At 37.8% G+C, this 27,095-nt stretch overlaps 1 protein-coding gene and 1 long non-coding RNA gene across 3 annotated transcripts in view; one reads left to right on the top strand and one right to left on the bottom strand.

The window, feature by feature from the left end:
- Positions 1-229: 229 nt before the first annotated feature.
- Positions 230-27,095, bottom strand: part of LOC105483662 (leukotriene A4 hydrolase) — a 34,650-nt gene continuing 7,784 nt past the window's right edge. The window contains exons 3-19 of one of the 2 annotated variants that reach the window (XM_011744633.3): positions 26,509-26,629; positions 23,565-23,633; positions 21,254-21,358; positions 20,227-20,279; positions 18,282-18,354; positions 17,880-18,020; positions 16,668-16,691; positions 16,151-16,221; positions 15,271-15,382; positions 14,541-14,685; positions 13,440-13,543; positions 12,486-12,556; positions 9,659-9,713; positions 5,593-5,688; positions 3,174-3,256; positions 2,397-2,501; positions 230-506 (exon numbers count right to left, since the gene is read on the bottom strand). In XM_011744633.3, the coding sequence (XP_011742935.2) occupies positions 389-506; positions 2,397-2,501; positions 3,174-3,256; positions 5,593-5,688; positions 9,659-9,713; positions 12,486-12,556; positions 13,440-13,543; positions 14,541-14,685; positions 15,271-15,382; positions 16,151-16,221; positions 16,668-16,691; positions 17,880-18,020; positions 18,282-18,354; positions 20,227-20,279; positions 21,254-21,358; positions 23,565-23,633; positions 26,509-26,629 (1,546 nt within the window). In that variant the 3' untranslated portion in view covers positions 230-388. The remainder of the gene's footprint in view (positions 507-2,396; positions 2,502-3,173; positions 3,257-5,592; positions 5,689-9,658; positions 9,714-12,485; positions 12,557-13,439; positions 13,544-14,540; positions 14,686-15,270; positions 15,383-16,150; positions 16,222-16,667; positions 16,692-17,879; positions 18,021-18,281; positions 18,355-20,226; positions 20,280-21,253; positions 21,359-23,564; positions 23,634-26,508; positions 26,630-27,095) is intronic. The other variant, XM_071071289.1, reaches the window with a different exon arrangement.
- LOC139356675 (uncharacterized) lies at positions 21,019-27,071 on the top strand. The gene is made up of 3 exons (XR_011608950.1): positions 21,019-21,080; positions 24,420-24,501; positions 26,943-27,071. It is a non-coding gene; the product is annotated as an uncharacterized lncRNA (long non-coding RNA).

Here is a 27,095-nt window from a genome sequence, read left to right as displayed (position 1 = left end):
CTCATGTTTAAGGTTATTTAAAAAGCAAAGCAAAATCCTAATCATGTTGAATTTTTGAATCTGCAGCAGATTCAAATTAATGAATTTAAATCATATATCAGGTAAAATACTACCTTGACATATTTTGTGATCATACTGGGAGAAAATTAATATAAAGCTAATTTAAAATCTTTAAATTTGTAAATCAAAAGATTAAACCTTGTTAAAATTTACAAAGAATATGCCACTATAAGAAGAAGTACCTCAACTTTATTTTAGTAAAATCACCAACAAAACAATAAAAAGTCAAAACTAAAAAGACAGTTTTAATTGTGAGCTGAAGTTTTATATTTCTTTACGAATTCCGTTTAAAAAAGAGAAATCTCTAAAATCATCGATAGGCAGGTCTTTAATCCACTTTTAAGTCTTTCCCCACCAGCATTGCAGTCACGGGATGCATGCTTGCTTTGTGTTCTTGGTAGGTTCGGACGGCTTGATCATGGGATTTGTCAAAGGCAGTAAGATCCCTGCCAAAAAAGAAAAAATTGAAAAGAAAGAAAGGCGAGAAAGAGACAGAAGAGGAGAAAGGGAGGGAAGAAAGAAAGGAGGGAAGGGGTTCAGAGGAGGGGAAAAGGAAAGGAGAAAGAGAATAAAAACATAAGTCAATACCCAAGATTAAATTAAAGGATGTCAGCAGGGGTGACAGCCAATGTCACCCAAATAAGGTACCAGTCCCAGCCAATCAGATGGGTATGGTCCTGCCACAGGGTCCCAGAGGCCTCCTTCTGTACCAGAGACTGGCCCTTATACTGGCAGATCAGACATTTTGCAGCGAGTTACAGGGAAGGGCTAGAGTGGCTGGGACCAGTGGCTATTTACCAAGCAGCATGGAAGTATTTTATTATTTGAACAGTGTCCTCTAATCTACTGGCTAAATATCGGCCCAGTATGTGAGACTGTGCCTCAAAGGCTTTCTTTCTAAAAACTGCTTTAAAAAAATTTTTTTAATCAAGATTTTAAGAGTATGAAAACACTAAATTTATAAATAGAATTTCTGAAAACTTCAAATAATTGAGAGTAAAAATCCTGATCACAGTGAAATAATAAATAATAAATACATAAATAAACAATAAATAATAAATAATAAATACACTAAACAGGACCTACCATACAAAAGGTAGGATTAGTCATTTTTAATGTTAACTACTATAAACATCATAAAACAGAAATATTTATTTTTCCCACAAAAGCTGTATTCTTATTTATTTTATTCATTTTTTTTTTTTTGAGACAGAGTCTTCCACTGTCACTCGGGCTGGAGGGGATGGAGTGCAATGGCGCAATCTCAGCTCACTGCAACCTCCGCCTCCCAGGTTCAAGCGATTCTCCTGCCTCAGTCTCCCAAGTAACTAGGATTATAGGCACCAGCCACCACACCTGGCTAATTTTTTGTATTTTTAGTGGAGATGGGGTTTCACTATATTGGCCAGGCTGGTCTCAAACTCCTGACCTCGTGATCTGCCTGCCTTGGCCTCCCAAAGTGCTGGGATTACAGGCGTGAGCCACCGCGCCCAGCCCAAGTATACTCTTATTTAAAAACCTATTTAAAGTATACTTGACTCAATTCAAAGCTAGATGGGTTTTAATTATGGAAAGCATATAAAATATACTTAAAAATTAATTTTGTGGTCACATCAAAAAAGAGATAATGACTTATTTTGCCAAGTTTTATGATATTATTATTATATTGCCATCACTTTTGATGGCCAAAACTACAATTACTTTTGCACCAATCTAAATACTTGTGAAGTAAATGAAAAGCAAACAAAAGTAATCATGGATATTTATGCGATGATTTTTTTTTCCCAGAATTTGGACAAAATTCATAGATAAAGAACTTCACTGAGATATTCTTTTTTTTTTTTCTTGAGATATTCTTAACTTGTATCTTGCTGTCAAGATACAACTTATCCCCCCCTTACCAAGCATTCCTTTACTATGTCAAGCAACCTACCTTTGACCTCTATGCAACATTTGAACACAAAACAGTTAGCTTTATCTGCTTATTTCTCCTTACATTTAACTTCAGACTCTCTTTCTTGTCTATACCTACCTACCAACTATCTTCTAGTTGCCTTTAAAAATCTTTGTGTATATAAGCCTATCTTTGATTTATTTCTATTTCATCAGTGTCTAACTCTATTTGGCTCAAAATAGGTAATCCATATATAATGTTTCTAAAAAAAGGAATGAAATTATTTCAAATTTCAACTATTTGTAAGTGTGAATCCCTATTCCAAAATTATATTGATAAACTTTAACAAAAAATATCTGCCATATAGATTATGTTTAAACATTTCAGAGTTTTCTTCCTATTTCTTAGATGAATTCAAAGCACAGTCTGAGTGGGTTCTTACTTGAATAAGGGCCGGGTAAACTTCATTCTCCCTTGTTCAGTTGCCATCTTTAGCGCCAAAGGAATTGCGTCCTCCCACTTGGATTGAATGCAGAGCCGCAGCCATCTAAAAGGAGGATTTAGGGGGAGCATGGGGTAGAAAATGAGGAAGGGGCAGGATATGACAGGTATATCTTAATATTACTTCTGTAGTGATGAATAACCCCACTATAGTTATACTGTACACCACTTTATGGTATGTCTTGATTCTGAGACTCTCAAATCCTTATATATACAATTTAATAATTGGTGAAGAGAAAGAAGAGGAGCCAGTTCTTGAAAAAGATCATATATTTTAAAAGGTCTGGATCAGTAGGTGCTCACATACCTTGTAAATGCAATTTCTGAAGGAATTAAACTTTGGTTTAAGCCTCACATTACAAATTTGAATTAAGAAAGATTAACATATAATAGAATAAAATATTTCTAACTATTCCCATTTCAAAGTAGATTTAGTTGGTTGTGGAGAAAGCCTATTTACCATGGAATCCTTCATTCTAATTTTTTTTTTTCTTTTAAGGTAAGAGAGGTTTAGAGCAAAGTCTAATGAAAAGATTAATACTATCAGCTTACACATTGCAACTATTCCTTAAATATCACTATAAGTATTTACACAGAAGCAGTCAGTTTGACAAGGACTTCTCAAGACTCAAGTATGTCTCATACTCTGCATTCCCTTTCTCCACCTTTCAAAGGAATTTTCTGCTTTCTTCCACAGAGACAAGTTAAAATGATGTACCTGAATCGTATTTCAGAATTGTTAATGGCATTGAAGTTGTACACCTCTTGCATTCGCTTTATGTGCCCCAATGGAAGAGGTGCCTAAGAGCAAAATAAAGAAGTATACCGTATCATTTCAACAGGATTCCTTGGAAGAAAGGAGCTGGAGAGAAATGCATAGCCAGATTAAAATCCTAAATATTTCATAATATAGAAATAAATTAGATAAAAATAAAAGAAACAAATTGCACACTAAAGTAAATTCTGTGCAAACTTATTCTGGATGAGGATATTCTACTGGGAGCACAGGGATAATTTACTTTGTGAAGTACTCAGAATTAAATGAGAATTGCTCTTCTTAGACTTTTTAGCATGTATAAATATTATCTTTCAGACTTTTCCTAGACTTTTTCTAGTTATTCTCCATACCTTATATATCTTAAATGCATTCCATTCTCCAGATTAAATCATAGTTCCTTAATTTTTTGCCTGATTCCCCCTAGCTTTATCTTTGTATATTTCCCCTGAAATCCCTCTCAAATTATCTACATCCCTAGCCTTCTTAAATGTTGGTATTATAGACCTCTTTGGGAATCTGATGAATAATGTGGACTCTTTCCGTAGGGGTGAAAATACACTTACTACACGAATACAAACTTCTGTATACAATTTCAGGGGTTTCATAAGCATCCTATCCCTACCTTAACTCACCCTAAAAGGGAGGACAAATTTGGGTGAAGGAAAGAAAAAAGATGAGTTCAGTTTGGACAAGCAGAGAGTTTGCAGTGCCTGTGAGTACAGGCAGAGGTGCCTCTAGGTAGATGATAACTCTCCCCTCCAACCACGACCTCCTTACCTTACAGGACTCCACGCTCACTAACCATCTGTGCTCTCATGAACTACTAACCCTGATGCAAATAATTTAGTCCATTAGCCCCTTATGGACACATGCAACTCCAAGTCCACCCTGGTAGACCAACTGGTTAAGGTCATCTCCAAGGCTCCCCGACTTGCCCTAAGTTTTGCCATACGCATTCCAGAATCACCCTACCATGTTCTCTCTGTGACCCTAGGCCACCCACCAGTGGTAGAGCAATTTATGAAACCATGATGATCCGATGCACTAAAAATAGATTCCCTCTTACTTTGATGTGGCCCTTGTTGCCTCAAAATCCTATTCCTAATTTTTGCATCAATTCCACAGGAAATTCCGCTCCAAATCTTCCTTCTCAAGGTGCTTAGACTGAAGACTTCCCTTTCATAGAAGTCTTTAAAATCCAGTCATTGGTTTATCTCAAAATGCAGCATCTCCTTTCGGTTTCTTCTATTCTTTCAATTTTCTAGATTCAAAACCTTAAAATCTGCAGGATTCTTTACTGTTAACCCTTATATCCCATCAGTCATAGAGCTCTGTGCTTTCACCTTATGTAACCTCTTTCTCACGTCTCGTTCTCTCCTCTCCCTGCAACTCACTCTCTCAAGTCCAGTACTCCTGCCAGTCTCCCAACTAGTAACTTCACCACCATGCAGCCTTCATGGCCCCAGATTAGTTTTCACAACCCAGCATTTCATCCTGATCAGTGTAAGATCTAAAATTTCTTAGCTTAGCATTCAAGAGTCATCACATCTGGTTCTACTAGCTTTTCTAGTGTTACCTTCACTGACTTCCTTACTCAGTGCTACTGTTTACTCCAGCAATGCTGCAGACGAATTCCAGCCCTTGCTGCTCCTTCCACCTTGAATTTCTACCTCCTGCTAGCCCTAGGGGTGCAAATCAAGTCTCCTCCAAAATTCCCTCTCTGATGCCCCCAGTTGGAAGAGAGTCTTTCACTAATTAAGTTTTTCCAAATGACACCTAAAGTATACCTCCTTTTATTGCTAATTTAAAAAAAAAATTTACGAGATGGAGTTTCACTCTGTTGCTCAGGCTGGAGTAGACGGGTGTGATCTCAGCTCGCTGCAACCTCTGACTCCCAGTCCAAGTGATTCTCCTGCCTCAGCCTCCCAAGTAGCTGGGATTACAGGCACCTGCCACCATGCCCAGCTAATTTTTGTATTTTTAGTAGAGACGAGATTTCACCATGTTGGCCAGGCTGGTCTCGAACTCCTGACTTCAAGTGATCTGCCCGCCTTGGCCTCCCAAAGTGCTGGGATTACAGATGTGAGCCACCGCGCCTGGCTTATTGCTAAATTTTGCATGTGTTCCCCTTCCTACAAGACTATAAGCTATTTGAAGATAAGGTATATCCTTTCTTACATATTTTATATTTAGCACAATATAAAACACAGTAAGCTTTTTTAAAGAAATGAATGAGTTTTATAAATGATTTTTTCCCCATTAGTTTCCACATTAATAATCTTTTTGCCAAGTTGGGTAGAACATAAATGCTGTGCCTTTCTGTCCATTTTAATTTCTAAGCTTTTGAGCTAGTACTTACCCTCTGGAGCATCTGTGCTAAAAACTCATTCAACTGATGAGAGGAGAGATCTTTCAGGTCTGTGGCATTGAATGAATTTAAATCTTCTTCTTTGGCCTAAAATAAATTTAGCTAGTTATTTTTGTTCAAGTACAATTTAGTAATACTTATTGGTTTATCTAACATACAAGTAAAAATTGAGAAAAAGAACCATATGAATGCATAAGATTATTCAAAATAAATTTATGCCTGAGTTACTTAAGTAATCCTGAGATTGAGTTACTATAATTTAAATAGCTGATATGATTCCTAGAATCTATATTACTTAAGAAAAAGTAGATTATGGGTAGGAAGAGTGGAAGAAACTGTTAACATTCATTGTACCATTTGAGGTATAGAAATTTCCAAAGCAAAGAAACATTTCAAAATGTATGCATGTTGACTAATTTATAGACCAATTCAAAAATGTAAAGAATGAAATTGTGTATTTTTAAATATTACATTAATAAATTCATAAGACCATAAACTAACGTTTTCCTCCATCCCCACATATTCTGTTTTCCCCACTCAATCTAGAAACCATCTAAGAAAAACAAAAATGAGTCTGCACTTTTCAAATTTGGATTTACTCTCAAAAATCTTTGAGATGATGATTAAGCAATATTAAATAAAGCTGATCAAAATAAGGATTTTAAAATATTTTAAAACTAGTTTTATATTCTTCTAAACTAGGGCTTTTGTTACTTTAAAAGAAATACATGCAAATACTAAAAATCAAATAGGACAGAAGGAAAAATTCTTTTGGTTTTGCTCCCTGTTTCCAAGTACTACTCCTCAGTAACCAATATTCATAGTTTCTATATATCCTTCCACTAAATTTAATGCATAGGCATATACCCTTTTAAAGAAATATTTTGCATCTTCCCCTCTTCAGAATTCTCAATAGCAATACTTCTTTTCCCTTTACAACTTATCCTTAATATGAGAATGTACAGCTCCAGCTCATTTTCTGTGCAAAACCCTGCAAATCTAAACTATATATTAATTAAGGATATGTTTATGTTGTAAAAACATAAAAAGCAAGAGAATGATAAACCAAAATTCAGGACAATGGTTACCTGGATGGGTCAGCAAGGAGGGTGGAGAAGGGAATAAGATGGGGAGGGATGCTACAGAGGTATCGGCAAGATTTGACTTCTTATGCTAGTGATGCGTCACACAGGTCTTGCTTTACAATTGTTTTTTACACTTAGAAATATGTTATAAATATTCTTTTGCATGTATTTACTATTTAAGACAAATCATTGAGAAATAAAATACATAAGGAAAAGAGTGCACTAGTGAATACAGTGTCCTGAATCTGTTTCTAACACTGCCTGTTTCTACTAATATTGAAGAGTTGATCATTATCCACCTTAACTGCTGGGCCCAAAGGAATATTTGAGCAGAAATTAGTAGCAGTTTTATCTAGCACCAAATAAGCTGGAATACATTTTTCAAACTAAAACAGAGGATTCGAACACACACTGTTAAAAAATCCTGTTTCCCACAGGAATCTCTTATACTTTTCTTCGTGACAAGTTTGTCAACTACACAAAACATAAAGTTCAAGACACAGGTATTATAGAAGAACAAAGCATTATCTGTGGCAAGATGTGTTACGAGACGTCTCTCTTGGACAGAAATAAGCCTTATTTGAAAAAGCACACAATGAAACCATTCCTCCAATATAAACTCAACACTATTCCAGGCCAAGTATTGACAGGTGAAGTATCTATGGACACAACCAGCCTACCTTTCTGATAGGTAGCTACTAGAAGATTTTATTACTTTCTTCCAAAAAAAAAAAAAAAAAAATTCCGCAACAAACAGACTTGACCTTAGATCCGAATAGTAATTAGTAATGCTCTATCTTTGTTATAATGTTATAAAAGTCTCCAAAAAGATGCTTATATTTTATTTTAAATTGGAGTGTTGCTTCCCTTGGTTTCTGGTTCCATTTTTCCTGATTTGCCTTACTCCTGATTTCGTTTTTCTTCCGTCTTCTGGCTCTAAGGATGTTCTGCCAATACCTGGAGCTTTCTACTCCGTTTTCTTCTTCTCCACGTCTAATCGGTTCTCAAGTTCTTAGTTATAAAATTAAACTTCAAAAGTCTCTCAACTCTTTTTTTTTTTTTTTTTTTTTTTTTGAGACGGAGAATTGCTCTGTCACCCAGGCTGGAGTACAATGGTGTGATCTCAGCTCACTGCAACATCTGCCTCGTGGGTCCAAGCAATTCTCGTGCCTCAACCTCCCGAGTAGCTGGGGTTATAGGTGTGCACCACCACACATGGCTAGTTTTTGTATCTTTAGTAGACATGGGGTTTCGCCATGTTGGCCAGGCTGGTCTCGAACCCCTGGGCTCAGGTGATCTGCTTTGCATTTGTTATTTCTGTGTGAATCTAATGTCTTAATTAAACAATAGATGCTTCAAAGGTAAGTCCATCTCTGTATTTTTCATAGTGTGTGATGCAGCATTTTGTATATAGAAAGATGTGAAGAAATAATGGTCAAGTAAACTTTAGAAACAAGTTTTAAAAGGCAATTGCTAGGCCGGGCGCGGTGGCTCACGCCTGTAATCCCAGCACTTTGGGAGGCCGAGGCGGGCGGATCACAAGGTCAGGAGATCGAGACCACGGTGAAACCCCGTCTCTACTAAAAATACAAAAAATTAGCCGGGCGCGGTTGTGGGCGCCTGTAGTCCCAGCTACTCGGGAGGCTGAGGCAGGAGAATGGCGGGAACCCGGGAGGCGGAGCTTGCAGTGAGCCGAGATCGCGCCACTGCACTCCAGCCTGGGTGACAGAGTGAGACTCCGTCTCAAAAAAAAAAAAAAAAAAAAAAAAAAAAAAAAAAAAAGGCAATTGCTAAACTGATTGCACAGTTGGAGGCCATTATCCAAGCAAATTAACACAGGAACAGAAAACCAAATACAGCATGTTCTCACATATATGTGAGAGCTAAACGACGGTGTACTCACGGAAATAAAAGTGGCAACAATAGATGCTGGGACTACTGGGAGCAGGGCAAAGGCTGAAAAACTATTGGGTACTATGTCAGTACCTGGGTGATGGGATCATCATACCCCAAACCTCAGCAGCACACAATATGCACGTGTGACAAACCTGCACATGTGCCCCCTGAACTCAAAAGTTGATATTACTTAAAACATTATAAATCTGTTGCAAATTAATAGGAATAAAAGTATTCCTAAATTTTCTGTTATTCTTCATTAAAGAATTATCGAGGGCACATTCTTACTTTGGCTTCAGTAAAGGATTATATTTTAGTACATATATGAAGAAGCTCCTCTTTAAGAAGCTTCATAGAAAGTGAACAAAGTTATTGACAGAGCAAAAGTGCCTCGATTCTTTCTACCACTAATAGTCAGCAGTTGGTCACCCAAGATCATTTTAGATGTACCTGGTATGTGAAATTGCTGTATCGGAAGCAGTATCTTATAAATGATTTAAAAGGAAAAGAAGAAAGGTAAGATGCAAATATTTTTGCATACTTTTTTTCAAGAGTTAAGAAGCAAGAAAAATCAGGATTAATGCCTTTAACATCTATTTTTTCCCCCCATAAAACTTAATTTTCTAGGTTGGGCACAATGGCTCATGCCTGTAATTCCAGCACTCTGAGAGGCTAAGGTGGGAGGATCACTGGAGACGAGGAGTTTGAGACCAGCCTGTACAACATAGACTCTGTTTGTACAAAAACTTTTAAATTAGGCAGGCATGGTGGCGGATGCCTGTAGTCCCAGTTACTCAGGAGGCTGAGGTGGGATGACTGACTGAGCCCAGGAGGTTGAGGCTGCAATGAGCCATGATCACGCCACTGTACTCCAGCCTGGGCAACAGAGCAAGACCCTGTCTCAAACCCTTAATTTTCTATATTTAGAGTAGATACAATATCACCTTAGATAAACCTGACTTTCAAATAGCCTTTCCAAATATAACTGTTTGTGATTTAAATACCCTCCCTGCTTCATGAGTAAAGACATATTTGCACAATTCAAAAAGGAATCAAAATCACACATTATTACTTACAGTAATCCATCTTTGACTTAAGGCAATACAAGCATTTGTCAGAGTCATATCATAACTGCAAAGATAAAAGGTAAAGATTAAACTGTATAAAAATGCACATGCTTTTGCAGAAATGCAGTTTTAAAGCTACGGTACATACTTAAATTTCAAAGTCCTTTTTAAATAAGGAAAACAAACTCCAAAGTGATGAAAACAGAAAATACTTTACCTAACTTACATACTACTGGCATCATCCAAGAACTCACAAATCCAAATGGATACCACATTAATGAAACACTCATCTATCTTTCAGAAAGAATGCCAAAGCACCTCAGCAAAAGACTGTCATGTGCTCAAGTAGTCTATGTGAAAGTAGTTGGAATCAGTTGAGCATATTTACTATACGGCAGGAACAGTTCTAGGCACTCAAGACAACAAGACGAACAACACAAAGTCCTTGCTCTCATGGATTTACTCGAGCTCTAGTGTGGAGAGTGGCTGGAAGAAGTCAGAACAGATACAAGTACACAGTTTGGGTGCCAGAACCGCCTTCCAGGGTGTGAAGACGTGATACTGAACTTGAACAGTGGTAGTAGAAATGGAGAGATGTGGATAGACTCAGATATTTAAATCATATACAAATGATGAGAGCATTATCAAAAGAGGATTTTCTGTGGTTTGAGATTTTCTAAGATACTCTTTTACAGAATCCCGGGTACGGGAATGATTCGAGGGTTCCTCCAGCACTTTGGTATTACTTGAAAGTAATCATAAGGGATCTAGAATGAACCAAGGCCCAAAAAAGATCCCTTAGCAGTGGTGATATCAAAGAAACACTTTTGAAGAACTAATTTTCCACCCAGATTTCTCTAATTTTAAAAGCAACCGTCAGAGACTTCTCCACTCCTAAACTTCCTGGAACTGTCTTTTGACCCCTGAAGTTAGAGTCCTTGAAAGACTCCAAACTCCAAATTCTATGCTTTTATTCTCAGGCTCCTCATAGTTGTACAGCACACCAGACTGCTGACCACTCTCCATACCACTTTTAAATTATTTCTTCCCACAGCTTTCTTAATGAATTAACCTTTGAAAGCTCTTTTTAGTTTTCCATTTATTTTGCTACCTTTCCTCTGTCCCAGCTCTAAAATGAAGATCCTCTAAGGTTCTAAACTTTACTTCTTGTATTCTTCTTTGTAAGTCATCTCCACGACAATGTCCAAATCCATCACCATTAAAATTAATAGTTTCCTCACCTGCAATACTTAATATTTTTTAAAAAAATACTTTTCATTGTATTATAATTACTTGACACATACAAGTTTGCTCTGTGAGTTCCTTATTCATCATATTAGTGCCTGACAATAAATGTGTGCTGGATTGAGCTGAATCTTTACTACATCTCTGCTCGGTCATTTTTAATTTCTTCTTTTCTCACCACAGCCAATCAGTGGCCAATAGATTCTAGCCCGAAAACGTCTTTCCTCTCAGTTACGCCTTTCTTTTCCCACTGCCTTTTTATTACTTCAGGTCCTCATAATCTCTGGTAAGGCTGTTGTAAGAATTAACGAGATAATGTATGGCACTTCTTAATGAAGTGCTAGGAGCCGATACCTTTTTTAGACGTTAAAAGGGTTTACTGACGATTTGTGCCACCTGTTTCCAAAACAAAATTCGAAACATTCTATTGTAATCACCCCTCCCTATCTGAGCTCCTGTTTCCCACCACAGCCTATGATAACCAGAACTGCCCAGTCAGTGGGGCACTCTGACCACATCTGTTCCATACTCAAAACTCCCAGTAACTTCTCAACCAAACACTTCTCAGCCTGGCTGTTTAAAGTGCTGTACAAACAAACGTGACCAGGCCTCATCTTGTTTCCTAGCTTCTCTCCTGCTGCTCCCTGCAAATCAATTAAACTGGCCTGTTTAGTGTAAGAGAAGCTGGTAGGCAATTTTGGTGATCCAAAAGAAAGGCAACAAGAGACTGGAACATGCCATGGTCAGTGTCCTCACACAACTCATGAAAGACCAGGGTTCAGGTCCAATTGAAGGAGAGGGTTCAGTATAAAAAAGCAGTATATTGAGGCCAGGCACAGTGGCTCACACCTGTAATCCCAACACTTGGGAGACAAAGGCAGGTGGATCGTTTGAGCTCAGGAGTTTGAGACCAGCCTGGGCAATGTGGGGAAACCCCACCTCTAGCAAAAATACAAAAACTTAGCTGGGTGTGGTAGTGCATATCTGTGGTCCCAGCTACTTGCAAGGCTAAGGTGGGAGGATCACTTGAGCCCGGGAGGCAGAGGTTACAGTGAGTTAAGATCACATCACTGCATGCCAGCTTGGGCCACAGAGTGAGAGCCTGTTTCCAAGAAAAAAGAAAAAAGAAAGAAAGCAGTATACCAGAGGCAATAAGACTGCCAGGGTTTGAATCTCAACTTTTACTACTTACTAGCTGTGCAACCTAGGGCAAGCCACTTTACCTAGCTAATCCTAACTTACCTCCTTGGGAAAAGGGGATAATAACTTATAAGTGTTGTAATTAACATAATACTTATAAAATATTTTTATTGCAGAAGTTTGAAGGAAGATACAATAGCTTATTCTTTTCTAAATCCCTCACCATCCTTGTGCAGAAAGGAGGCACTCAGTTACTTAAAGTAAAAAATCATATTTGCAAACTGTGGAAATTATTCTTTTGGCCTCAGGGTGAAGGCCAAAACACCTAAGAACTCTGCTCTCATCATTAACTAGTAACAGTTTCAGGAAGGCATACTACTCTTTCAGATATTTTGAGGCTCTCTAGGAGTTAGGAGAATGAGAAGGAAAGCATTAGCAGGCAACTACTTACTTGGGTTTTATGGGAGGCAGTCCAGGAGAGTAGAGCCAGGCATTCCAATCAACTTGATTGAGAACATCAACCTATGAATAGTAAGAATTCACAGTTTACAACAGAATGCCCTTTCCTGTTGGAAAAAAAACTTAAACTTATAAGTCCTTAGATATATAATTTTGTCTAATCTGCCAAATCAAGATAATTTCTAAATCACTTTTTTAAACATTAATATTTTAAATGGATATATCATAATTGTGTATACTTATGTGACACAATGCGATGTTTTGATATATATATTCAATATGAACTAAGTCAAGCTAATTAATATATCCATTATCTCTTCTAGCTTTATCTTCTAAAAGTTATATTAATCACTAGTGTGCTGTTAAATAATTAAAACAGGAAAATTAAGCACTTGTAAAAAATCAAATTCTGAACCATACTATTGATGATCTCTCTGAAACAGGAAAATTCTACAGGTAGTTCATGTGGTTAAGATCACATTTAAAACAGAAAAAATAGGCCGGGCGCAGTGGCTCAAGCCTGTAATCCCAGCACTTTGGGAGGCCGAGACGGGCGGATCACGAGGTCAGGAGATCAAGACCATCCTGGCTAACACGGTGAAACCCCATCTCTACTAAAAAATACAAAAAACTAGCCGAGTGAGGTGGCGGATGCCTGTAGTCCCAGCTACTCGGGAGGCTGAGCCAGGAGAATGGCGAAAACCCAGGAGGCGGAGCTTGCAGTGAGCTGAGATCCGGCCACTGCACTCCAGCCTGGGCGACAGAGCCAGACTCTGTTTCAAAAAAAAAAAAAAAAAAAAAAAAACAGAAAAAATATGCAATGAGAGGTTGAGTCCTAAAACAAGTTCTGAACCAATACTACTATTAGATAATTCAAGTTAACCTAATCAGTCAATAAATAGAGATATATTGAGAATGAAAAATAGAAAAGGTTTTTAAATCCAACCTTATCTTTAAAATAGGAATACAGGAAATCCTTCCAGTCATCAGTAGTTATGCTCTTATAGGAAAACTTCTCAACATAAGCTTTTAAGAATCCTAGGAAAAGCTCTAAGAGTAAAAAAGAAAATCAATTCATAGAAAGGTAATTATTTGACATTTTGTGTGTGTGTTTGGCACTGTACTATTAACCACAGAGAACAGAGAACATTCAGAGAATAGGGAAATCTATGAGGACTTTCAGAGTGAAAGAATGTTCAGAAAAGGAGGTGGGACTTAAGTTGGGCCTTGAAGAATATATGTAATTCAGTGGAAGGGAGAAGAGAAATTCTAATTATAGGTAAGGGGATAACACATGAAGACACAGAAAAGGAATGCATAACCCAAGTTCTAAAAGCTATAACCTTCATATGACTAGAAAGAAAAATAAGACTGGACAGGCAGAATGGATTCAGGTGACAGACAGCCTTCCAAGTCAGTCAACCAACCAAGGAGAACACCTCAATGTCTATCAGTGGGGGATGGGTACATAACTCAGCATAGCTTTATCGTGAAATAGTATGATGTCATTAAAAAGTATGAGGCAGATTTATATGTATTGACATAGATGGGTGTATGTGAAATACCGAGCAAAACAAAACACAAATGTTGAGCCAATATATAGCATGATCCATTTTTGTAATTAAAATAACTATATGTATTTATGTGTCTGTTTGTTAATTTACACCTAGAAAATGATCTGGAGCCATATACATTAAACTGCTAACAGTGGTTACCCCTGGGGAATGGAAAGAGGTTGATGGACTTTCACTTGTTACTCTTAAAAACTTCTGTACCATAGAAATGTTTTCAGGGAGTACATACTATTATCCTCATTTCAAAAACTGATGAGATTGTTTAAAAAATGAAGCAGCATAATTTAAACCTTAGAGGTTATTAATGGTTTTAAGTCAAGAGATAACTTAGAAAACAATACAGATTTCTTCAGCAGCTACATCCAGAATGAATTAGAAGTATTAAATGGAACAAAACAATAGTTTACAATTCTTCCTAATTTTCACATTGCCCTCAAAAAGAAAACAAAAATCATAAAATACCAACTACTTACCTGGTCCTCCAAGCAGTTGTTCAAGGTAAAAAAGTAAAGCAAAGCCCTTCTCATAGGGAACTGAAGAATAAGCTACATCAGGGTCTACATCTGTCAGATCAACCACAAGTTTGGTGAAAGGATGTGTCTCCCCAAATGTCTTTACCTGCAAGACATGAAATAACATGGAGAAACATATAGAAAGACTGCTATCACCACACAAATAAGCTAATAAGAAGTATTACTTCACTCAGTGGTGTAACTTTAGGGGAATCTAAAACTTGGAGACTGGAATACTAGGACATGTTGGCATAAACTTCTGGAAGTTTAATAGAATGCTTACTTACACAACATTCTCTGATGTTTCTTGCTCAATAATACAGGCTTTATTCTTATAAAAAGACTAAAAAAATGATTTAATGCCTAGTCAGCAAATTTGGCTTTCAGGAGACAACACTTAAAAATGACATAAATATACCAAATAAAATTCAAACATAGTAAACAGCCATATTAATAGCAAAGGCCCAGTGAGGTCCCATAGCTCCCTATTTAGACCAAGTCATCAAAACTACCTTACACAGAACAATGAATGGTGCAGATCAATACAGTGTTATACCAGCATCGACTTCACTTTCCACACTTGTAAAAATGACTTTTTGGTTGCTACACAGTAAAGATGCTTTCATAAAAACTCAGTTTTTAACACCTATACAACTTCAGATGAAGGTTTTTAAAACTTTGACTCATTTACCGAATTCTGTAGTTCTCCCCATCCTCCCAGAGCATTAAAATGTCTGAACTTTTCACCAAACAATCGTCCGCAAATGTGGCGTTCCAAGTACACAGTATGTCCCTCATTTAACCTGAAAAAAAAAATGTTTTTAATAAAAACACGGACACAGCTGAGAAGAAAAGATATTTCAATCAAGATATTTTCTTTTTGGCTTTTCTACAGAGGAAAGCAGTTGTAAGGCATGACCACTACACTCTAAGCCCACTCTGGCTCCCAGGCAGTCAATCCAAAGCAATGGGAAGCCCAGTCCAGCAGATGGCAGCACAGAAAGTTAAGCCCTGGTTCTGCTCTTGCATGTCCATATGTTAAAAGTGTGGAACTTTTCCCCACTTTCATCAGGAACTAGATAAACAACACCTAGACTGAACCTAACACTGTAATAAGTGTTAGAGAATTTTTTAAAACTATCCTTGTTGCCCGGGCACAGTGGCTCATGCCTGTAATCCTAACACTTTGGGAGGCCAAGGCGGGAGAATTATCTGAGGTCAAGAGCTCAAGACCAGCCTGGCCAACATGGTGAAACCCCATCTCTACTAAAAATACAAAAATGAGCTGAGCATGGTGGCGTGCACCTGTAGTCCCAGATACTTGCGGGGCTGAGGCACAAGAATCGCTTGAATAGGAAGGCAGAGAGATTGCCCTACTGCACTCCAGCCTGGATGACAGAGTGAGACTCCATCTCAAAAAAAAAAAAAAAAAAAAAAAAATTCTTGCCTACCAAAGAGATGATAACAAAGAAAAACAAGAGATACACACAAAACAATTCAGAGTGGTAGGAGGCAGGGGAAAAAAAAATCAGTAACAAGAACCAATAAAGACATAATAACAAAAATCTTACCAAAAGTGATCCCAAGTTTTGTTGGTCACTAGATTCCCTGTCCAGCTATGAGATATTTCATGTGCAATGACCTAAAGAAAACAGTGTGATCAATAGTAAGACTGATTATCTTAACCTAAAACAACCCATTCTCTAAACACTCCATGTTATTCAATTTTTTGAAAACATTAGCTAAGGTATTCAGGGAGTTACTCAGTTCAGCAAAATCTTTAACTTAACCAAAGACACACACACATACACTCAAATGTGGCATAAAGTAATTAGAAAACAAAAATTACTTAGAAAATATTAAATAGATACATCACTGCATTAAAAATATTTCATAAATATATGAAAAGATCAAACCATAAATTTTTCTTAAATCTATTAAATATAATTGTTAATATAATAATACGACAAGAGTCCCCAAATTGTCCATTATAACCATCTCTTAAACATAAAAATACAAGGGCTATTTTAAAATCAGTTGAACTAATACTTCTTGAAGATAAGGCCATAATGAAAAAGTTTAACTTACATTGGAGAGTGACTTGTCGCCTGCCTACAAAAAAAAGAAAATTATCTTAGTATTTTAGTAATCAAATTACACACTATCTAAAAGACTGCCTACCTAAACACTTAGCATACTGGCACTGGTGGTCCACTGTATTTCTACTACAGCACTTCAAAGAAGGTAAAAGAGACCTTAATTGAAAAAGCAAAAAAATACGGAACTAAAAATTAGCGTCATTCTTTCTTGCCCTAATTCTAGGGAATTTTTGCAATACAATGAAAGCCAGTCTATCTGTGTCTAACTTCCATGAAACATTTCTTCTACTTCCATTTTTACATCTGCTCTTATTTACCCCTCACTTTCTTTCTCACCTATTACCCAAAATATATTTAATAAAACTTTAGAGGGTCCTATGTGTCCTGTGCTGTATTTTATTTATGTTTTTGCTAGTCCATCACTCACTTAGGTTCTAGGAAGAATTTAAAGTAGCTCACAGGCATATTAAACATAGCAGTGTACTATGGCCCTAATCCTTTCCTATACATGGTGTACTGATTTTTTTTTTTAATTGTACCTACACACCAAGTGTAATTGGTATAGTCTGTCTAGATACATAATTTATCAATGAATTGTTACACAGCACCCCCATGCTCAACATCCCCAAATACCGTGAACATAATATTCTCCTTCCCCAAATGGCCAGATTATTTTCCTTTCAAAAACGAGATGGAGGCCTGGTGCGGTGCTTCATGCCTGTAATCCCAGCACTTTGGGAGGCCAAGGCAGGTGGATCACGAGGTCAGGGGATCGAGACCATCCTGGCCAATATGGTGAAACCCCGTCTCTACTAAAAATACAAAAACTTAGCTGGGCATGGTGGTGCGCGCCTGTAGTCCCAGATACTCAGGAGACTGAGGCAGGAGAATCGCTTGAACCCAGGGACAGAGGTTGCAGAGAGCCAAGATTGCGCCCCTGCACTCCAACCTGGGCAACAGAGCGAAACTCTGTCTCAAAAAAAACAAAAAAACAAAAAAACGAGATTGTGATAACCACAATAAACAATACAATTAGAAACAAGGGTTACATGAACAAGCGAAAAGATTTATATATATACACATTATTAGGACTCTAAGGTTCTTTACATATATATTCATATTATTAAGACTTTTAAGGTTTTTTCTAGCTAAGTTTATTTTGAAAGACATCAATTTCAAATGAAGAAATATTTACACTTACCAGTAGAGTAGGAGTTACAAAAGTAAGGCAAGGATTCTCCATGCCACCATAAGGGAAGGACGGTGGCAGGACCAATAGGTCATACTGTCCCCATACATACGGTCCTCCCAGATCTTCTGCAATTTTAAGCATAGATTCAGTCTGAAAAATCAACACATATATTTGTATGTCTTAATTATCACCATTGTACATTTCTTAAAATTGTATATTGCTTTCTATGAAGGTTACAAGTTAATGACTCTAATTTTAAATGAAAATGATAAAAAGAATGTAGCAACTGCACATCTACATAAAAGACAATCTGATTCTTTCCCGGTATCACTTAAAACCATCACATTTCACACTCAAAATCTTCAATCTACTGTCTATCACGGTGACTAAAAGGAAAACTGCATGACCAACCTCAGAAAATTCGTAAGCAGACTTTTCCACCTGCTCTTTCTCAGACCACACCAAAGTTCTTGGGCCAATTTGCCTGCAAGATTAAAAAGCTTAATAAAAAAGAAATTCACAGCAAATGATTCGTCTGGTTCTAAAAAGTATTTAATGTCTTATAGACAAACCTCTACAGTGAGAGTGCATTTACCATGTGCTTACGGGAAAGGGATGAGGTTACATGGCCTGAGCTGCAAACCTGCTGTTGTATATGCAGCAACAGATATGCAGCTCTCTAAGGAGGTACAGGCTGGGCCAAAGGAAAAAAACCAAGACACAAAGTGTCCCCAATTAGTTTATTGCCTCTTGTAAGACCTCTTGAGGGTCCCATTTCATCTCTCAATTTCATAACTACAGAAACCCAGTCACAACTCATAAGAAACTATTCTATTTTTTTTTTTTCTTTTTGAGATGGAGTCTTGCTCTGTCACCCAGGCTGGAGTGCAGTGGCGTGATCTCGGCTCACTGCAAGCTCCGCCCCCTGGGTTCATGCCATTCTCCTGCCTCAGCCTCCCGAGTAGCTGGGACTACAGGCACCCGCCAGCACGTCCAGCTAATTTTTTCTTTTTTTTGTATTTTTAGAAGAGACGGGGTTTCACCGTGTTAGCCAGGATGGTCTCAATCCCCTGACCTCGTGATCGTGATCTGCCCGCCTCAGCCTCTCAAAGTCCTGGGATTACAGGTGTGCGCCAACGCACCCGGCCTTTTTTTTTTTTTTTTTTTTTTTTTTGATACAGGGTCTCATTCTGTTGCCCAGGCTGTGTGCAGAGGGGCCATCACAGCTCACTGCAGCCTCCACCTCCTGGGCTCAAGCAGTCCTCCCACCTTAGCCTCCTGAGTTGCTGGGACTACAGGCATATACTACCATGCCCGACTAATTTTTGATTTTTTTTGTAGAGACATGCTCTCACTTGTGTTGCCCAGGCTGGTCTCGAACTCCTGGGCTCAAGCGATCCTCCCACCTTGGCCTCCCAAAGTGATGGGATTACAGGCGTGAGCCACAGAGCCCAATAATCTTGTTCTACAAGATTATTCTAGAACAGGAATGGGTATAAACTTTGTTATGCACTTAAAGGTTGAATACTCTTATATAAGAAGAAACAAATAGAAAATGAAGGAAATACTATCAGATGCTATAACACGGATAAACCTTAAGGTCATTATACCTTGAATGAAATAAGCCAGACACAAAGAGATAAAATCATACTGTATGATTCTACTTATGTGAGGTATCTAAAGTAGTCAAATTCGTAGGAACAGAAAATAGAATGGGCATTACCAAGGACTGGGGGGTGAGGGAAAAGAGGAGCTACTGTTTAATGGGTACAGAGTTTCACTTTTGCAAAATGAAAAATTTCTGAAGATCTGTTTCACAACAATGTGAATATACTCAACACTACTGAACTGCACATTTAAAAACCGCTAAGTGTGCTTAAAACTGAGAGTGAACAAAAAATTAAGAAGAAGGAAGGGTACTCTACTGGTAAAATATTAATAAAATATATTACATTTATGTAATATTTGTAGGCTTCCAAGTGCTTTAATATATTTTATCTCATTTGTTTCACATAACCACCCTATGAGGTAGAAAGTCAGACATTATAAATTCAAGGATAAGGAAACAGAGATTAAGAGAGTGACCTGTTTAAGCTTACATGAGAATTCAGATCTCTAAAGGTAAGAGCACGCTCATTTTACAATACTTGAAAAATCTAAGGGGTAACTGGTCAAGATTTTTAAATGTAAAATTAATTTGTTGCCTACATTTTATATTTAGATTTGAATTTTTCTAGAGCTTTCAGCTCGATATCTTGAGAAATACGCAAATGATCGACCAATTAACCTTGAGAGAGGTTCAAGATGCCTCAGTTTTGATCTTTCCACAAACCTGAAAATTTTTCCAAAAGCTCACCTGCTTTCTAAAGCTCCAACAACTAAAGCAATCAGGTAGCAGGGTATCGGAACCTAAAGAGGGCAAACACACACACACACCACGTGCTTGCATTAGTGTTCACAAATGTTACACAGTAAGACAATTCATATTTAAGTAAATTCCCTTTCAAATCCCCTAATATTAGTAGTGATAACTTTGCTTTTATACCTCTGAAATAGTTCTCATCTTTAACATATAGCTTGAAATTGTGATACAAAACATTGTTCAAAACATCTATTTGCCTTTTATTCTGCTAGGAACAAAAAGCTTCTCACACGTGAAAAACAAGATCACACATGCTATTAAAAGGTGCATTTTAAGCATTTCTCAAAAAGTAACCTACAGGAAGTGCTTTCCCCATGTGTTTGCCTTTTTCCTCCTGACTTTTAAAAGGTTTTGGTTTTCTTTTTTTATTCCTTTATGTTTCAAAGCACTATTGGCATGTTGCAGAGACACACAGAGTAACCCGGCAATAAGTAGATGCCAAAGTTATGGGAGCTTGGAACCACAGAAGCTGCAGTGGAAGTCAAATTATCCATTGTGAGGTCAATTAAGAAAACACACACACACACTCTCTCCCGCATGCATACACATTGAAGGTCAAAGATACATGTCTAATGACCAGGACGGTAATTGAGTGGTTTTTTGGTCTTGACTCCTCCCTTTGTAACACTCTCAACAGCCACTTGCCCCCACTGTAGCACCAGGGCAGGTGAATGCGTAAGAACACAAAAGAACAGGAAGCCAGCCCCTGACTGGAGTGAGGGAAAATGAAAACAGGCACACTCCCTACTCTGTCTCTACAGCAAACCCTCTCTTCAATACAACAATCTGTAAGTAGAACAAAACCCTTTAAAAGCACAAAAGAAAAAGAAATGAAGACAAAAACCAAAAGCTGTTCTCAAAATTCTGAAATATTTCAAAAGTAAGTTTGCCCTCTGGATGTGTACAAGCTAACTGTAGTTTACCGCCAATGAAAACAAAAATCTAGACCCTAGGATCTTACTTTTTGGATGAATTTGTATATTTTCCTGCTTGGGTCTTCTGGGTCAGGTACTTCTCCATCACGAATAGCACTCATAAGTGCCACCAGCTCTTTAGGGACAGACACCTAATCAAGGAGAAAAATCATTTCTAGTCATAAATAAAAGCTTCTATGTGTCTTAAACTATATACGTAAAATAACCTTTTCCTCCCCTTCTTGATCATCTAATAAACAGACTATGAACACAAAAGGTATATACATATACAAAAAGTATATATATACACACACACACGGACACAATGTGTATATATGTGTATATATATGCACACATATATATAAACACAAAAAGTATATATATACACACACATTCACACATATACATATCAGTTTTGTAAATAAAATTAGCAATATAGGAAACTGGTTTCTTTAAAAGTGAATGTGAAATTTCTATCCATTCACCCACGCACATTAAGAGCAGAGTTTTGGCAGAAACTGGATTAAAATCCCAGCTCTGCCACCTAATAACTAACTGCACAAACTTGGGCAAATAAATATACCCCCTGAGCCTCAGTTTCCCCATCAAGTACGTGTAAAACTTCAAAGGCTTGTTGCAAGGAATAAATAATATAAGTAAAGTACCCAGCACCATCCCTGGCAATGGCAGCCACCATCCCTGCTCCCCCTACACTCACAAACCAGATTCAAAAGGATGTTATATACTCACTATAGGACAGAATGGTTTTGAACAATTTTGTTTTGAAAACACACACTTGGAGTTACAAATGGAGGAATGCTTTAAAAGTAGTAACTGAAAAACTAAAATTTATTGCTAAAAACTGTCAAATAATTTTCTCTGGAAATCCATATGGAAAAGACCCCTATGGGGCAAACCATATGGTCATTAAACTGTGTATCCTAGCTCCATGATTCTGAAAGTTTGATTTCTGACGAATGCCAGAATTAAGGACTCTCCCAAGTATTAATGATCAAGCAAGAATACATTCCAGCAGGGGCTAGACTTTCATGTTCTTCTTGCATGGCTCAGGACTCAAAGCTATGACTGAGGCAGGCACAGAATTAGAAGCTCCTGAACCAGGGCTAAAACAATTATAGATTCTAAAGCATGAAAGTGTTCAGGAAATAATTTGGTTCGGCCACCTCCCTTCATTGAGGTGGTGATACGTTATATACATGTGCCAAATGAGGTTGTGAGGTCATAAAACTTGTTCAAGGGTCACATCATTATTTATTTATATTTTTAGAAATGGGGTCTCATTATGTTGCCCAGGCTGGCCTTGAACTTCTGAGTTCAAGTGATCTTCCCACCTCAGCCTCCCAAGTAGCTGGGACTTCACACAGTTATTAAGTGGTGGACAAGAGCCAGAGCCCTGGGATTCTTTGCCTCCAAGTATAATATATCATTGCACTATCCTAGGTGTAATTTGGTTGTGGAACTATTTGGGAAGCAAGAAGGCCCCATAAATATGGGTTGGTCCTCATTCTATTTGCTCGGTCTAAGTAGGTCTAGCATCTGGGATAGTGATTATTTAGTAATTACAGTCCACCTTTTCCAAAAAGGATTAGCAGTACCCACCAAGGGAATAAGTTGGAATTGCATACAGACAAGTCTGGAATATATGCCCACTAGGCTTATATGGCTACAGAATGCATTTATAGAAACTTGAATCCTGCAAATGTCAACTTTTAAAAGTTAAGTAAAAATTGTTCCTAAGTTCTTATTTTTAAATCCAGGATTCTGAATTGCTTTTTTTTTTCTTTTGTTTTTTGGGGTTTTTCTTTTGAGACGGAGTCTCACTCTGTCTCCCAGGCTGGAGTGCAGTGGTGCAATCTCAGCTCACTGCAAGCTCTGCCTCCTGGGTTCAGGCCATTCTCCTGCCTCAGCCTCCTGAGTAGCTGGGACTACAGGCACCCACCACCACACCCGGCTAATGTTTTGTAATTTTTTTAGTACAGACGGGGTTTCACCATGTTAGCCAGGATGGTCTCCATCTCCTGACCTCGTGATCCGCCCATCTCGGCCTCCCAAAGTGGTGGGATTACAGGCATGAGCCACCGCGCCTGGCCCTGAATTCCTTTTTAAAAGTCAGATTGGTTTCCATTTCCTTTTTTTCACAGTTAAAATGTTTAAAACTGCCTTTAAAGTAGAGATTCAGAATGAGTGCCACAGCCTCTTCTTTTACATATTTCAGGTAGAATTTCATTAAGAAAAATAATTCTAGCTCTAGGAATTCAATTATCATCTCTGCTTATCATTTACACCATATTTACTGATATGCATCATTTAATTCAGTTAATAATTTGTAATATTTACCTCTGCAGTATAGGTTAATTTCACAGAAGGAGTGTCCTGACAAGGAAGGACTGCTCTGCAGTGGATGGCCTGAAAAAGGGAGAAACAGGAAGAAATAGCTATTTATCTTTCTGATACGGCATTAAGAAATCATTAAAAATTGCAGCATTGTTCTTAGACATATTTTTTAAAAAATAAAAACAGGTCTCATTTCTTGGGAATTTTTTTTTTTTTTTTTTGAGATGGAGTTTCACTTTTGTTGCCCAGGCTGGAGTTCAATGGCGCAATCTTGGCTCACTGTAACCTCTGCCTCCCAGGTTCAAGCGATTCTCCTGCCTTAGCCTCCTGAGTAGTTGGGATTACAGGCATGTGCCACCACGCCCAGCTAATTTTGTATTTTGAGTAGAGATGGGGTTTCTCCGTGTTGGTCAGGCTGGTCTTGAACTCCCAACCTCAGGTGATCTGCCTACCTCGGCCTCCCAAAGTGCAGGGATTACAGGCGTGAGCCACCGCGCCTGGCCTCTTGGGATCTTTTAAAGTCCAAAAACAGATTCTTGGACTTTTGAAAATCAGATTTTCCACTTTAATCTATGGTTAATCCTCACATTTCAGTTGAAGCATGGAGAAACTGTTAAGCAGTGTTTCCTACTCTATCTTCTGGGCGACAACAGTGCCCAGTGAGAAGCTTTTAGAAACCTGAGAAAAAAGGGCTCTGTAGCAAAACAGACCTGAGAAGTGTGGCATACTGCACCCCTGTCTTGCAGAGCCACGAGAACATTAGCCTCCTGAAGGCTCTGAACAGACCTACAATAAAGAAACCTGTTTGATTTCTTACACTTATTTTAACACAAAAGCCATTTCTCTCTGGTTTAACAGCTAATGGGATGCCAGTGTTCTAATGAACACAGCCTGAGAAATGTTGCTGTAGTCTTGACACTTCAATCTTGCAGCAAACCTTGTAAGTACAAACAAAGAAGCAAAGAAAGGAGAAAGAACAGTCTCTCTCAATACCATCTAGACATCTTCATTCATATCATATGCAAAGTGTTTCTCTACTGCCACACCAATTGTTATTAACATTGGTTCCATCCAGTATGACCAGAGGCCGGGTGCCGTGGCTCACTCCTGCAATCCCAGCACTTTGGGAGGCTCAGATGATTGCTTGAGCTCTAGAGTTTGAGACCAGCCTGGGCAACATAGTGAGACCCTACCTCTACACAAAAAAAATTAGCTGGGCATGGTGGTGCACACCTGTAGTCCCAGCTACTCAGGAGGCTGAGGTAAAAGGATCGCTTGAGCCCAGGAGTTCTGGGCTGCAGTGACCCGAATTCACACCATTGCACTACAGCCTGGGCAACACAGCAAGACCCTGTCTCAAAAGTAAAAAAAAAAAAAGAGCACCTACAATCTTATAACCAGTCTGTGTACAAATAAGTCTGTCTACTGCTGGTGAGCAATGGAATGGAAACCCAGCCTCATTGAGATAGTCTACTAACTCAAAGGAATTCTGATATTAACACCCTTCTCTGAAGCTATTACAAATCCTAAACATACTTCATTCCACCACAAGCTTTCTTAAAACCCCCAAACTCCAGGTCTTTTCATTTTAGTTCCAGAAAGTTCTCCAAAGATATAGGCTCCCAAATGACCTCTAGATGGATTAAATAGGACTAGCAAAGCCACCTGGTTCTCTCTCCCAAAATAGAGTTCCAAGACCATGCCTCCAGAGTTCCTTGATGGTTTCTAGTTAGGTGACATGGCAATACCAAAGGGGTTTTTAAATGCATTTCACTGGATAAGGCCAAACCCAGGCAAATATGCATACAGAACAACCGTAAGCAACTTCATCAAACAAAATCATGTCTACATGTTTTCTATCAGCTGCAATAATTTATTAATTTAGCTGAAATCTGTTTCCCGTATTCCCAACATTGCTGCCAATAAGAAATGGAATAATATATTCAAAATTAACATTTTCATGACTCACAAATCTTGCATTTCTTGCCAACTTTGGTTAATAGACATTCTATTAAGAAATACTGCCTGAAAATCAGATATTCATGAGATAGAGATTGTGCAATTTGTACACTCTTACGTATAACATTTCATGTCTTCTAGATTATTAAACTGAGGGTTTCTTAGATTAAAAAGATGTTTCAAGTGGCCATAGAAAGTAAACAGGTCTGATTCATATGCTAATTCCTTTTTTAAAAGGACTTGTATTGAAATTTGAACCTAACACACAGGAATATTGGGAGGGATGAAACATGTAAAGAATCTAGCACAATGCCTGGAAATAGAGCAAATGCTTAATGAAGTCAGTTCTCTTAATTGTGCATTATTTGATTGCTATGAAAAGTAGGTATTTTTTCTTTCAGAAGATAGTTTGAAAAGCATTATCCTTGTGACAGGTTATCTCTAATCGTATGGCTCTTTACCTTTAGTTTTAAAATGGAAAACAGAGGTACAGTTAATATATTGATATGATGTATGTTTGTAAATGTAAGAAAAATATGGAAAAGTTACATTCCAAACTCAGTGGTGGTTACCTCTGGGCAATGGTGTCTGGAAAAGGTTTGGAAATTAAATCTTTCACTTCCCATTTCTTTACTATTAGCATTTTTCATAACCAGTACATATTATTTATTAATTTTTCCTTTCATTTTATGACTATTTACTGAGTACCTACTCTCTGCCAAGTTCTAAGTCAGGCCTAGAAAGTCCAATCTAGGTGGACATATTTCCAAACTCAAAGAAGCTTCTTATTTAAAGTAATGCATGAGTGTATTAATAGTGAAAGATAAAATGAAAATAAATAATTTATCTTATATGTTTTTATAGATCAATTAATATATTATATTAGGTAAAACCCACATAATCCATAAAACCACTGTTCATTTTGCTTCATTCAACCCTGTGTGCTGGGAGTTTTCTGCATCAGAAATCATTCTGGAATCCTTTTTACCTGGCACTGACTAAAGAGATATGGGTGTTCCTTCCCAGAAGTCTGTTCAGGAGTGAGCCACTGGAGAGCAGAAGATTTTGGAGAGGTCTCAAAAGAAATTTCTATAACGATTTCTTGATTTCTGTATGAAACAAATAAATATATTAGTAGAGTATGATTCTATCTAGTGAAAATTTAAACTCGTAATACATACACTGAGTAATATAAATAACATAGTATGCATTCTCATCACTGATTGACAGTAAACTCTAGGAATGCCGTATCCTCAGTGGGTAAGTCTCCTCTCAGTTTTCCTACCTAATTGCCAGCCTGTGGGTCCTTTTACCTCTCCCAGGCTTACTGCTAGCGAAGGCGTAATGGCAACTAACAGTGGTTGAGTACCCCATTGTGTGTCATGTACTTTGCATCTGTGATACCATTTAATCTTTTATTAGAGTGGAAAAGTGAAAGAAATCATTTTGGAGCTTCAACTACCACAGCAGCAGGTGCCACAGCATGACACAGAGCAGTGCTGGTCTGCAAACTGTTACTGGCCCAGGACAAGACAAGACCAGAAGTTGGGAGTCAGCATTGCAAAACTTTTAGAG

Source organism: Macaca nemestrina, chromosome 10, assembly GCF_043159975.1.
Source record: "Macaca nemestrina isolate mMacNem1 chromosome 10, mMacNem.hap1, whole genome shotgun sequence".
Taxonomy (NCBI): Eukaryota; Metazoa; Chordata; class Mammalia; order Primates; family Cercopithecidae; genus Macaca; species Macaca nemestrina.
This window is presented reverse-complemented; position numbering and strand designations above follow the sequence as displayed.